The sequence below is a fragment of the Saccopteryx bilineata genome, chromosome 5, assembly GCF_036850765.1.
Source record: "Saccopteryx bilineata isolate mSacBil1 chromosome 5, mSacBil1_pri_phased_curated, whole genome shotgun sequence".
NCBI lineage: Eukaryota > Metazoa > Chordata > Mammalia > Chiroptera > Emballonuridae > Saccopteryx > Saccopteryx bilineata.
The window spans coordinates 86,222,169-86,235,714 of NC_089494.1; the positions used below are offsets into that span (position 1 = coordinate 86,222,169).

Below are 13,546 nucleotides of genomic sequence, written 5' to 3' on the forward strand. Positions count from 1 at the left end.
TGACTATAAAAAATGCACAATTTAGTGTGCAGTTTTCAAGGTAGTAAAACTGCTTTTGAAAAGAAAATGTAAATATTTGTAGAATTTCTTTTCCTTATTTCTTGAGTGTCATAGTTAAAAGCGATTATTTTTCTGAGTTTCCACCAAATGATAAACACGTAGCTGTAATCCGAAGGCTCTGCAGTCATTTTACCTTTCTGGGTATTCTAATTATCTCCTACAGGTGATGTACAAAGAAAACTTGGGAACAGGCATTCCAACCTCTGTCACTCCTGAGATTGAGAGAGTCAAACGCAATCAAGAGAACTTTAGCTCGGTATTTATAAATATATCAGATAAGAAACTCTCTTTCTCATTTAAAAAATTACCAGAATAACCCATCATCCTTTTCTTAAAAAGTAACATCTTAACAACAATTCTATGTGTATTTGTGTCTGTGTGTGTGTGGTTGTGTGTGTGTGTGTTATTACCTGACCAAAACCCTCTGGACTCACACAAAGTGACTCACTTTTCTGATGGTATTTTAACACTTTCAGCAACTGACAAGTGTGAGTACTTAGATGTGAGTACTTAGAAGTGTGAGAACTTAGATGTAAATAAAATTAACACAAGATTCTTCATCATTATACTCATATCCTTTAACTCAATGTGTACTTTTCCATGATTAGAATTAGCATTGGAGAGTTTGTCAAAATTGTGAAGTAAAAGCTAAATGACTAAATATTATTCACTAAAAAACTCCCCCCTCACATCCTAGCCTTTACATTTCTCTCTTCCTTAATCTTTGTGCTCATTCTGAATGTCTTCTGGGTACTTTCTTGTATCTCACAGGTTTTGTACAAAGAAAATTTGGGGACAGGAACCCCAACACCTATCACTCCAGAGATGGAGAGAGTCAAACGCAATCAAGAGAACTTTAGCTCGGTATTTCTTAGGGGACAAAAATAAAATCCCTTCTTATTTAAAACATTTTAACACATTACAAACATCTGACTTTTCTTCCTATAAAATTACTAAATTCATATGTATATAATGATACCAAATATTACCTCAGCTTTCTATCTAAATCTAATTTAGTATTTACTTTAGTTCTGGTGTGAAATTTTAACTGTGTTTTCCCTGAAACATAGTATTGATCACTCCCTTAAACACCTGTACTATTCAGTGTTTCCTTCCTCAGATCCTGTTTGAATAACAATAGGTGTTTCTAACTAGTGTGGCACACCTCAAAAGTAAAATCTAACACCCCTTTAAAAGGTCAATCTTAATTAGAATTTTAGTTGTATTTATTCTGGCCTCTGTTTGATGTATTTTTTGTGTTTTCAGCTTTTCTTAAAAGAATATGATTCTTAAATATTTTCATTCAAAAGACAATATAGCAATTTTTAGTAACTCAGAAATACTGTACAAATTTCCTTGACTTAGCTATTTTTGTATACTGTGCAAGATAAAATTGAGCTTTCTTTTGGAATAATTTCAGGATCATTGAAAGCTAATATTTATTTAGCTTTTTAATATTTGTTAATATTTATTTTATTCCCCCAAACCTTTCTCCCTCCCGCTCCCTAATTCATTGTTAGCAACAACTCATTATGGATATTAATTAGAATTGCCTTGAATGCTATCTGATAAGGTCCAATCTGTCCTTGAGAGAAGGCTTATTTATGTGAGTCCTGCCTTATCCTGGCAGCTCTGTCTGTATTATTCTACTTAGAGACAGACATCATATTGTGTGTGACTAAATGTCCAAAGGTGGCCTAGATTCGTTCTGTTTCTTAAAGTTATTTAGGCCTATTTTATGTAATTATGGAAACAAACAAACAAATATTTTTAGAGACTATTTTAAAGGTTACATCTGCCTAAAAGAGGCTGATGTGTCCAGGCTTCCTGTCCAGGCTGATTTGATTGTTGGTTTTGTGCACACAGATTTTGTACAAAGAGAATTTGAACAAGGGGACCCCCATCCCTGTCACTCCTGAGATGGAGAGAGTCAAACGCAATCAAGAAAACTTTAGCTCGGTACTTGGAGAAAGCTCCTTTAACTCATATTAAAAAAATAATAACTCTATAAATCCAAACTTCCTCATGAGTCCCTTTAAAATGATCAATTTAACAAATTGTCTTCTTAATCTCAACTGAATCCTTCTGTTTTCCACATCTTTAATCACCATTTGATTCTAACATGTTATACTTTTGATAATATTTCCGTAAAATTTTTAATTGGTTCTTTTCCTTCCCTTTTCATCTTTTATGTTACTACTGGGACTTTCAAGTTAATTGATGTTTCGAAGGTTTCTACCACTGTAGTTCTTATTTACTTAGAACTCCGTTGTGTTCAATGTTTCTGGGTTTAGCATTACAAGAAAAGACACAGGATTGAGGCCTCATGAAAAACCAGTGGCTCTTGCTTGGGAACAGGCATTAATTGCCTTCACATTGTATCCTATCTGCGTAAACAGCAGAACCAAGAAAGGAAATGGCTCAGTAGCAGGACCCAAAGCAGCCTCGTCTTGATACGTGTCTTAAGCCATTCCATGGGTAGAAATCCAAATCTTCCAATTTGTTTTTAACACATAAATCAGATCACAAGCTTATATTTAATGTTATTTTCGCTTGTATTTTTATTGCTGAAAACCTCTAAAATCCTCAAAGAGTCTATGAAACTATAATGTAAAGATCTTAGATTCAGATCTAAAAATTTGAGTCAAATCGAATCAAATGTTATTAGCTGGATTTTGGGGGTAGGAGAATGGGAGGAGGTTTGATGCAAAATGTTTTTTAATTATCAGTTGAAATTTTTTTTTTTAAGTTTGATTCTTCCACATAATTAGATCATTAACTTTCTTTGGTTGGTCTCACTGTTTTTTTTAATAACTTAAAAAAATTTTAGTTACAGTTAATATACAATATTATTTCTGTTTCATGTGCACAACATAGTGATTAGACATTTATGTAACTTACAAAGTCATCACCCCAATAAGTCCCGGTGTGTTTTTGTTTTGTTCTCCTTGGTTTTTAATTACTCACTAACAATCTTGATTTTGTTTAAATTTTCAATGTAAATTAATATTATTTTTGGAATGGTATAATCACTGTTTTCCTTGTGGATTTATTATTATTTTTAAAAGGTTTACATTAAGTTTTCAGAATTATTTTCAATTATTTTCTTTTATGTTAGAGTAAATATATTATTATTATTTATATTTGTTTAAAATCTTGATGACCCTGCTGATCCTAGACAATTTCTCTTTTTAAAGTAACCATTTGTGTTAATTTTTACACAAGTTGCATTTAGGTAAATTGTCCAGTGGCGCGGGAGCCTTTATGATACTATGGTGGATAAACAGTGCTAGGTTTAAAACCTTGACTTGTGGCCTTGACCCACCTCCGCAACTTGAATTTACTCAGCAAAGACCAATTTTGCCAAATTGCATAGGAATGGCCCGGGGTTTTAATTATCTGTTATTCTGTAAAACAGATGTTCTGGGTAGGGAAAATACACTTGCCAACCTAATTTAAAAGTAATCTTTCTAAAAAAAAAAATCTTTCTACTGTACACTAAGTATTTCAGTGCTCTTATAAAATTAGCATTTGTATTTGTTTCTTTATTTCCTGATACCAGAAACAGCATTTAACATATGAGTTAGACTAAGGTTGAGTAACAAATACACTGGCACTTTAGCTAAGGATATGGGGGTGCGTGTTCTAATCCAGATTCGTGCTTGAAATGACAGGCTGATTTAATGAAGTTAAGTTAAATGACAGTCTCTCCTGTTTGATGTCCTAGTCTCATACTCGGCCCTCTACACGATAGAGAGGAAGGGCTGTGTTGACTGTTCTGTGTTTCCTGGCTGCTTTCTTGTGTCACACAGGTGTTGTATAAAGAGAACGTCGGGAGCGGAATCCCGATTCCCATCACTCCAGAGATGGAGAGAGTCAAACACAATCAAGAAAACTTTAGTTTGGTATTGAACACAGAAAAAAAACTCCCTTAACTATTTTTAAAACATTTTAAAAAGATTAATGGCTATTTTTAAAAATCTAATCAACTTATTCCAATAAAAACTTTGACATGACTTTTTTGCAAATTAATGCTACTATTCCCTATGAATCAGTTTCCCCATTTGGGTTAAACATTAATATAATCCCTTGATTTTTTTAAAAAAGTACTCAGTAGTATACTCCAGCCTGTAAAAGCATAACATTTTCCATGTCTAAGCACCACATTTATCCTGCTTTGGAAAATTTTATCTGAACTTACGCTTGTGAAAATTCTGCAATAATCAGACTGCTGGCCTGATTTCCTATTCTAACCTTAGTCTCTGTCCTTACTGGTATTGGTACAGATATTTTCAAGTTTCTCTTCTCTTTTCTTTTCTTTTCTCTGCATCTCCTCATTACCTTACCTTAAAAATTATTAATTCTTCCAAATATGTTCACCCAAACTAAAAATCAAATACTTGGATTTCTTTTGAAAGTCAACAAAAGATGGGTGTGTGCTATGTATCTTCATATATGCAATGTTTAATGGAAACCCCAATATTTTTATGTGGTTCATCAATAACATTTCCAAATCAAAAATAACCTCCTCGGTTGTCTTTCTGTCTCTTGCCCTTTTAATTTTATCCCCCACTTCTTTAACAAGCTGGGAGGGGCTGATTGATCCCTTCAGTAGTGCTCTTCCTTGCTCAGCGCTGCAGAACTTAAACAACACGATTATGAAACTTTCCTTTCCTCCCTCTTAGTTTTCACTGCTCTTTCCTGCGTTCCCGTGCTTTCCAGCGTGCCCCCAGGCGCACACAGGTTGGATCTAGAAGCTTGTGGAATTTCCCTTCCTTTAACTCAGGGGTCTCAAACTCAACTCAGCATGTGGGCCGCAGAGCAAGATCACAGCCGTTCGGTGGGCCGCACTAGGTCTACAGAAGGCAGCTGTTACGCAACACTTTTCTCACTGCAGTTAAAAACAAAAAAAAAATCAGTACAACAAGCACAATCGTACATGCAGTTTACTCAGTGTCACAAAACGACCAGAAACTGTAGTTCGCATCACAACTGCTGTTAACTAAGCTAATATCTAGCTAGGATGCTAGAGAAATGAAAAATACAAGTAGGCCCCCTAGGCTTACTTAATTTTATCCAAAATATTTTGAACTTCGTGGATTAGTCTGCGGGCCGCACAAAATTGTTCGGCGGGCCGCATACGGCCCACGGGCCGCGAGTTTGAGACCCCTGCTTTAACTCACACTCTTCCCTCTTCCTCTACCCTCTGCGGCCAGCTGCTCCACAAAGGGGGGAGGGGTTGATGGCCCTTTGTCCTGGATCTTTCTTATCACACAGGTGCTATACAGAGAAAACGTGGGGACAGGAACTCCAATCTCCATCACTCCTGAGATGCAGAGAGTCAAACACAATCAAGAAAACATTAGCTCGGTATTTTCAACAGACAGGGAAAAGAAGATTTAACCTCAGAATTAAATTGATATTTAATTGTGATATAATTGTTAAACCCACCTCCCTCCCTTTGCTTCTAATATGTCTCACTTAGCAAAAGGACATACGGACTTTTGCATTTCACTGATGCTACTATCAATTCTTTTCTTTCAAATTTCAGTTAATAGAAATTAACTCTAATTTCTATTCCATCTGGTACTTTAACTATTTTTTAACACCTTATCTTTTAGTTTGCTTGGATAACAACAACACTGAATTCTAACCATCCGGAATCCCTATATGTTCATAAGAATGGTACCCTGCTCATAGGAATGAAAATATAACATGGCTCAGACAGCCTTCTCCACAGCTGAGGTCCTTGGCGCCTAGAGAGTGTGCCCCTGTCCCAAGAATGGCTGTCCTAAAGTATCTTGTGGCATCCTGTCATTATATACAGTAACCCCTGGCTTCTTTGACTACTATGTAATTTGGCAACAAGAAGGTTGTACTCACCCTTAAAAATCTCACAACAAACAAAATGTTACTTACGGTTGTTTCTCTGGATGCTTTCTCATCACACAGGTGTTATACAAAGAAAACATGGGCAAGGGAACCCCTTTACCTGTCACTCCAGAGATGGAGAGAGTCAAACACAATCAAGAAAACTTTAGTTCGGTATTTAAAAAGAAACAAAATTCCTTAACTATTTTTAAAGTATTTTTAAAAGATTAACGGCTATATTTTAAAATCTAATCAACTTATACCAATAAAAACTTTGACATGACTTTTTTGCAAATTAATGCTACCATTCCCTATGAATCAGTTTCCCCATTTGGGTTAAACATTAATATAATCCCTTGATTTTTTTAAAAAAGTACTCAGTAGTATACTCCAGCCTGTAAAAGCATAACATTTTCCATGTCTAAGCACCACATTTATCCTGCTTTGGAAAATTTTATCTGAACTTACGCTTGTGAAAATTCTGCAATAATCAGACTGCTGGCCTGATTTCCTGTACTAACCTTAGTCTCTGTCCTTACTGGTATTGGTACAGATATTTTCAAGTTTCTCTTCTCTTTTCTTTTCTTTTCTCTGCATCTCCTCGTTACCCTGCATTTACCTTAAAAATGATTAATTCTTCCAAATATGTTCACCCAAACTAAAAATCAAATACTTGGATTTCTTTTGAAAGTCAACAAAAGATGGGTGTGTGCTATGTATCTTTATATATGCAATGTTTAAAGGAAACCTCAGTATCTTTATGTGGTTCATCAATAACATTTCCAAATCAAAAATAACCTCCTCGGTTGTCTTTCTGTCTCTTGCCCTTTTAATTTTATCCCCCCACCTCTTTAACAAGCTGGGAGGGGCTGATTGATCCCTTCAGTAGTGCTCTTCCTTGCTCAGCGCTGCAGAACTCAAACAACACGGTTATGAAACTTTCCTTTCCTCCCTCTTAGTTTTCACTGCTCTTTCCTGCGTTCCCGTGCTTTCCAGCGTGTCCCCAGGCGCACACAGGTTGGATCTAGAAGCTTGCGGAATTTCCCTTCCTTTAACTCACACTCTGCCCTCTTCCTCTACCCTCTGCGGCCAGCTGCTCCACAGAGGGGGCGGGGCTGATGGCCCTTTGTCCTGGATCTTTCTTATCACACAGGTGCTATACAGAGAAAACGTGGGGACAGGAACTCCAATCTCCATCACTCCTGAGATGCAGAGAGTCAAACACAATCAAGAAAACATTAGCTCGGTATTTTCAACAGGGAAAAGAAGATTTAACCTCAGAATTAAATTGATATTTAGTTGTGGTATAGTTGTTAAACCCACCTCCCTCCCTTTGCTTCTAATATGTCTCGCTTAGCAAAAGGACATACGGACTTTTGCATTTCACTGATGCTACTATCAATTCTTCTTTTCTTTTTAGTTTCAGTTGACTCTAATTTCTATTTTATCTGGTATTTTAACTTTTTTTTTTTAAACACCTTATCTTTTAGTTTGCTTGGATAACAACACCACTGAATTCTAACCATCCGGAATCCCTGTATGTTCATAAGAATGGTACCCTGCTCATAGGAATGAAAATATAACATGGCTCAGACAGCCTTCTCCACAGCTGAGGTCCTTGGCGCCTAGAGAGTGTGCCCCTGTCCCAAGTATGGCTGTCATAAAGTATCTTGTGGCATCCTGTCAGCATATAACTCCTGGCTTCTTTGACTACTATGTAATTTGGCAACAAGAAGGTTGTACTCACCCTTAAAAATCTCACAACAAACAAAATGTTACTTACGGTTGTTTCTCTGGATGCTTTCTCATCACACAGGTGTTATACAAAGAAAACATGGGCAAGGGAACCCCTTTACCTGTCACTCCAGAGATGGAGAGAGTCAAACACAATCAAGAAAATATTAGCACGGTACTTTGGCAAGAAAAGAAAAAAACTTTTTAATGATCTAAAATAATACATATTAACCCTACTTTTAAAGATAATTTAAATTTTGTGAATTTATCACATTTATCCTTTTTTCCCATAGGGCTAGTCTTAGACTTAACCCCATAATAACAAGATTGTTTTAATCCATAATTTAAAATTCTAATATCAGGAAATAACAGATTTTCCAATAAAATATTGTTTTGCACATCTCTCCCCAAACTTACTGTCTATTCACTACCCCCAAGGTCTCTGTTTTCCGTGTGAAATTTGGGAGGCAGCCTTGTATGTGTAAAGGGGTTCTTTCCCATCCATTGGAGTTAGGATTTTGTGTGTGTTTTTGAGCCTATTCTTCATATTTTAATCTATTCTGTCCGATTTGGACCAAGAGACCTTGGGGAAAAATAACCCCAGTCCTCTCCTTCAGAAATAATGATATAAATTAAGACTCAGTAGTGGTTTTGGCAAATGGTTAGCAATTAACTTAAAAAGTGTCACTAGAACTGTGTTTTGTTTTGCCAATTTTAGTTCTTTTTTGTTCTTTTGTCTTTATCATGGTCTTTAACCGCTAACTTAGTAAACTGTGTCTTGTAAGCCTGTGTCTGTGATATTAGATCTGTTGATAAATTACCAGGGGGCCGGGCTTTGCGTCCAAAGGAGTTTAGCTCACATAATGAAGACCCTGTGTTCCTCCGCATCAGCGATGCCTACAGGTCTCCCCGTAGCTGAGCGCAGTGCTCTGAAACCTCAGTGTGCGCCTGAATCCCCCCGAAGGGTTTGTTAAACCAGATTGCCGGGTGCTGCCCCCACAGTTTCTTATCTGTAAGTCTGGTCTGGGGCCAGAAAATGTGCATTTCTAGCAAGTGCTCAGATGATACTGACCTCGCTGACCAGGAACCTCACTTTGAGAACCACCATGTCAACAGAGGTCTTCCTCTAGCATGACATTTCCCAAACCTCTGTGTCCCCAAGAATGACACTGAGGGGCGACATCGAGGTTGAGGATTTGTCATGATGTGTTACTCTGTATTTTATTGATTGACCGTGATATAATTGTTGAACACATTTGTCCTTACTGAGAAGTTTGAGGTCATAGTAAATTACAGCAAGAGAAACAACACAGATGATAGCAAGAAAAAGAGAGAAGAGAAACCCTCTGCTTGTTTAAGGACCCACGTTTCACAGAGGTGTCTGTAAGATTTTAAGTGCTGCAAAAAGGTCAAGTTCCCCACTGCTGTATCAGAAGTGGCCTCAACCTTCTCAGTGATATGGAAGCTCGGTCCCTAAGTCCTGCGAGGCGCTTGAAATTCATAGACAAAGGTAGCGTGAGGGTCCCTCGTCTCCGTGGAGCACGCGCAGTTCTGTCTTGCCAGCTGCCAGAGGTCAGGAGGGTCCTACGCTGGAAATGTGTGTCCTGCTGTAACTACATCAACTTCCTCTGGAAGAGTATTTCTTTGCATCTAATCTCACTGCCCAAACGGTTTGGCACCCTGCACCTCCTAACAAGTTATTTGTTCTGTTTGATCTTTTGGTAACTGCAATTTTTTTTTCTTTTTGGCTTTTTGGATCCATTGGACTCGTGTAGGTTTTGTACAAAGAAAATATGGGTAAAGCCACCCCAACCCCGGTCACTCCAGAGATGCAGAGAGTCAAACGCAATCAAGAGATCATTAGCTCGGTATTGTCTTGAGAAACGAAAGTGTTTTTCATATTGCAAAGTAACCCCTGCAGTTTGGCCTGCTCCTAACTCCATCCCAGGTTAAAAACAAACAAAATGCCAATATTCTAGAACCTCCTCTAAATACTACACTTAGCGTTGCCATTAACTGTTCTTTCTTTTTTTTAATCTTTCTTGTTGAGAGCTCTTCTCACTAATAATAATAAATTAAACATGAAATTTTCTCCCCCAAGTTGCATTATATTATACTTATTAGCCTGAGAATTGCCTCCTCGTGACTTTCGGGTCCAACTTTGTATCTCACAGGTCTTATACAAAGAGAACATGGGGAAAGCCACCCCCACACCTTTTACTCCTGAGATGGAAAGAGTCAAACGCAATCAAGAAAACTTTAGCTCGGTATTTCAGAGAGGAAAAAAGAAACTGTTACACTTTTAACAAGCCTGGTTATACCACTAATTTATCTCACAGTTTTCCCCAAACTTTTGTTCATCTATTAAAATTCTTCTTAAAAACAACAAACCAACCCCTCTAGCCCAAACTTCATCTTTTGCTTTATACAATAACATTTTAATGGCTTTATCTTATAGAGTGTGATTTAATTGAGCCGTAACACCAGCTAGATGATGGTTTTTAGAAATGGTTTTCTGCTCTCTGATGTCTGGATGCTCTCTTGGCTCCTCTAGGTATTGTACAAAGAAAATATGAGAAAAGCAACTCCGACACCTGTTACTCCAGAGATGGAGAGAGCTAAGCGCAACCAAGAAAACATTAGCTCGGTATTTTCTAGGATTAAAAAAAAAAAAAAAAGGAATGCCACAACTTGGATAATAACATGTTAACATCATAAAATGTGCCTTTCTCATTCGACTGAAAAACACACTAAAATGAAATAAAGAAAGGGAACTGTAACATCTTGGAAAATAACATTTTAACACCATAAAAATGTGCACTTTCTTATTCCACTGAAAATTTACACTGAAATTAACACAACGGTGCTTTTAAATTCCAAATGATCATGCTAAGACATAACAAGTTGATTGCCAAAGGTTTTTTCACCCCTTTTACTTTACTCTGAGGTAGTTTTATGTAACGAACTGTAACAAATTGACTTCCTAACACCCTTAGTCTTCAGCTTTCCTTTATTTTTAAGGCACTCCATGAAACAGGTAATACTCTGAAATGGATGCCTTCTCCGGTTTTGATGTGGGTTTTTCGTGTCTGGAGGACTTTAAATTCTGTGTTTGTATATTGGTTTATGAAATTTTTTCCTTTCAAATTTATACTGTGCACCTTCTCCTTTGAAAATGAAAAAGACATTTTCAAAGTCAAAGCAGATCCTTTTGCTCTGAATGCGAGCCCTGCCCACCACCCTCACACTAACCCATTCCGCCGTTAGTCACGGGTCTTGCTGGGTCTTTTCAGTTGACTCAAGCTCCCCTCCCCAACTCCTTTTATCTCCATCTGCTGGAAAGGTTTTGAGGCTTCAGAATGAGGACAGTACCATGACCTGTACTCACTCATGCTTTCTCCTGTCAGGTTCTTTATTCGGATAGCTTCCGGAAACAAATACAAGGCAAAGCTGCCTATGTCTTGGACACCCCAGAGATGAGACGGGTGAGGGAGACCCAACGCCACATCTCAACAGTGAGTCAGGAACTTCTTAGGATGGGCTGGCCAGCCTGTGGGAGCCTGGGGAAAAGGAAGTGATCACACCATCGTATTTTCATAAAGCTGATTCATGAAATTTCAGGTGAAATATCATGAAGACTTTGAAAAAAACAAGGGCTGCTTCACACCAGTGGTGACAGACCCTATCACTGAACGAGTGAAGAAGAACACACAGGACTTCAGTGACATTAACTACCGAGGGATTCAGAGGAAAGTGGTAGAAATGCAACAAAAACGAAATGAACAGGATCAGGAAACAATTACAGGTGACTGAACCCTGGGGTGGGCGCAATCGACTTTTAGTTAAAGGGGTAGAAGAACAAAGATGGCATTATCTATAACAAGGCGAAGGATGAAGGTCCCTCAGTCTGTGTTTTCATTAGATGTGAAAGAAAACCTCTTATTATTTTACAGTTTGCAAATCTGACCTCTCTTCTACCTTCTGCTTTGATCTCCTCTGAAGAGAAGACATGATGAGAACCTAACCTAAATTAGTATTATTCTATCCTCCTCTGAATAAGCTTGTACCTTGGTTTCCAAGTTACTGAGATAGTCCAAGAATATCTGCTCTGATCCTTAATATCATTCTCAGGTTTACGTGTCTGGCGTACTAATCCTGGCTCCGTTTTTGACTATGACCCAGCAGAAGACAACATTCAATCACGAAGTTTACACATGATTAATGGTATGTTTTGCCACAGAAGGATTACGACAAAAACGTCACCATTGAGTGGGCTAGAGTTCATGACTTTCTGAAGTTCTTTTCCTCTAGTGTTTTCAGTTTCCTGAGTTGCCTGTTCAGCATGAAAACCCCTTGACTAGGGGCCAAACTTATTTTCTAGACAAATTTCACTGCCTTGGTGTCAGTCTCCCTCAGGCTACATAATTTTTTTTTTCCTAAAGAAAAAAACAGGTAGTGGATCTTTCTAATATAAAAATAATGAAAAAAAATACATAGGCTAAAGGAAGAGAGAATAGATTTGACCTTTAGCAACTTTCTGAACTTCTAATGTCAAGAAAGAGTAGTCATTCAACAGAAGCCACATGCTTTGTGCCTTCTCTTTGCGTTAAAATGTGAAATGTGTAGTGCCTGTCCTCAGAGGATTTACACTCTATCTACTGACGAAGATGGGTGAATCCGTGCTTACACTCTGATGGGGCAGTGTTAAAGAGCCACCCATGGGTTGTGGGACCACAGAGAAAAGGCATTTAATTTTTTAATTTTTTTTTTGGATTTTTCTGAAGTTCGAAACGGGGAGGCAGACAGACTCCCACCTGCGCCCGACCGGGATCCACCTGGCATGCCCACCAGGGGGCGATGCTCTGCCCATCTGGGGCATTGCTCTGTTGTGACCAGAGCCATTCTAGCACCTAAGGCAGAGGCCATGGAGCCATCCTCAGCGTCCAGGCCATCTTTGCTCCAATGGAGCCTTGGCTGCGGGGGGGGGGGGGGGGGGGGGGGCGACACAGAGAGGAAGGAGAGGGGGAGGGGTGGAGAAGCAGATGGGCGCTTCTCCTGTGTGCCCAGGCCAGGAATCGAACCCGGGACTCCTGCACGCCAGGCCGACGCTGTACCACTGAGCCAACTGGCCAGGGCCAGGGCATTTAATTTTGATTGGAAAGTTAGGGAGGACTTTCTGGAAAGGTCAGAGGTGGAGCTTAACTGTGAACATTACTATCTTTTCATTTTGGTGCGCCACGAAGATGAGCTGGGTGGGGGAAGGAGTCATCTCACGGACAGACTCTGGGACCGGTAGCTAGCTGTACCACTTAGCTGTTACCTGTCTTTTGGTAATTTACTTACTCTCTTTTCCGGAAAACAAGGATGACACCACATATCAAAGAGTTTTGAGGGTTTCATCCATGGACATCTAGTTAAGACCATGCTTGGGAACAAGCAAACAAAAACCAATGGAGATTTGGCCCTGGCCAGTTGGCTCAGTGGTAGAGTGTCGGCCTGGCGTGCAGAAGTCCCGGGTTCGATTCCCGGCCAGGGCACACAGGAGAAGCGCCCATCTGCTTCTCCACCCCTCCCCCTCTCCTTCCTCTTTGTCTCTCTCTTCCCCTCCCGCAGCTAAGGCTCCATTGGAGCAAAGATGGCCCGGGCGCTGGGGATGGCTCTGTGGCCTCTGCCTCAGGCTCTGGAGTGGCTCTGGTCGCGGCGAGCGATGCCCCCTGGTGGGCGTGCCGGGTGGATCCCGGTCGGGCGCATGCGGGAGTCTGTCTGACTGTCTCTCCCCGTTTCCAGCTTCAGAAAAATACAAAAAAATACAAAAAACAAAAACAAAAAAAAACCAATGGAGATTCAATTACTGTGTGGGATTACTGCCATCAAAGTTTCA

General features: G+C 39.1%; 1 protein-coding gene across 27 annotated transcripts in view; it reads left to right on the top strand.

Annotated features, from left to right (window-relative positions):
• Window positions 1–13,546, top strand: part of NEB (nebulin) — a 210,797-nt gene that overhangs the window by 193,406 nt on the left and 3,845 nt on the right. For 4 of the 27 annotated variants that reach the window (XM_066281248.1, XM_066281221.1, XM_066281220.1 and 1 more), the window contains 14 exons: window positions 224–316; window positions 832–924; window positions 1,927–2,019; window positions 3,873–3,965; window positions 5,338–5,430; window positions 6,013–6,105; window positions 7,085–7,177; window positions 7,748–7,840; window positions 9,441–9,533; window positions 9,840–9,932; window positions 10,220–10,312; window positions 11,073–11,180; window positions 11,287–11,470; window positions 11,797–11,889. In XM_066281248.1, coding sequence (XP_066137345.1) covers window positions 224–316; window positions 832–924; window positions 1,927–2,019; window positions 3,873–3,965; window positions 5,338–5,430; window positions 6,013–6,105; window positions 7,085–7,177; window positions 7,748–7,840; window positions 9,441–9,533; window positions 9,840–9,932; window positions 10,220–10,312; window positions 11,073–11,180; window positions 11,287–11,470; window positions 11,797–11,889 — 1,408 coding nt within the window. The remainder of the gene's footprint in view (window positions 1–223; window positions 317–831; window positions 925–1,926; window positions 2,020–3,872; window positions 3,966–5,337; window positions 5,431–6,012; window positions 6,106–7,084; window positions 7,178–7,747; window positions 7,841–9,440; window positions 9,534–9,839; window positions 9,933–10,219; window positions 10,313–11,072; window positions 11,181–11,286; window positions 11,471–11,796; window positions 11,890–13,546) is intronic. The other 23 variants (XM_066281230.1, XM_066281228.1, XM_066281225.1 and 20 more) reach the window with 22 other exon arrangements.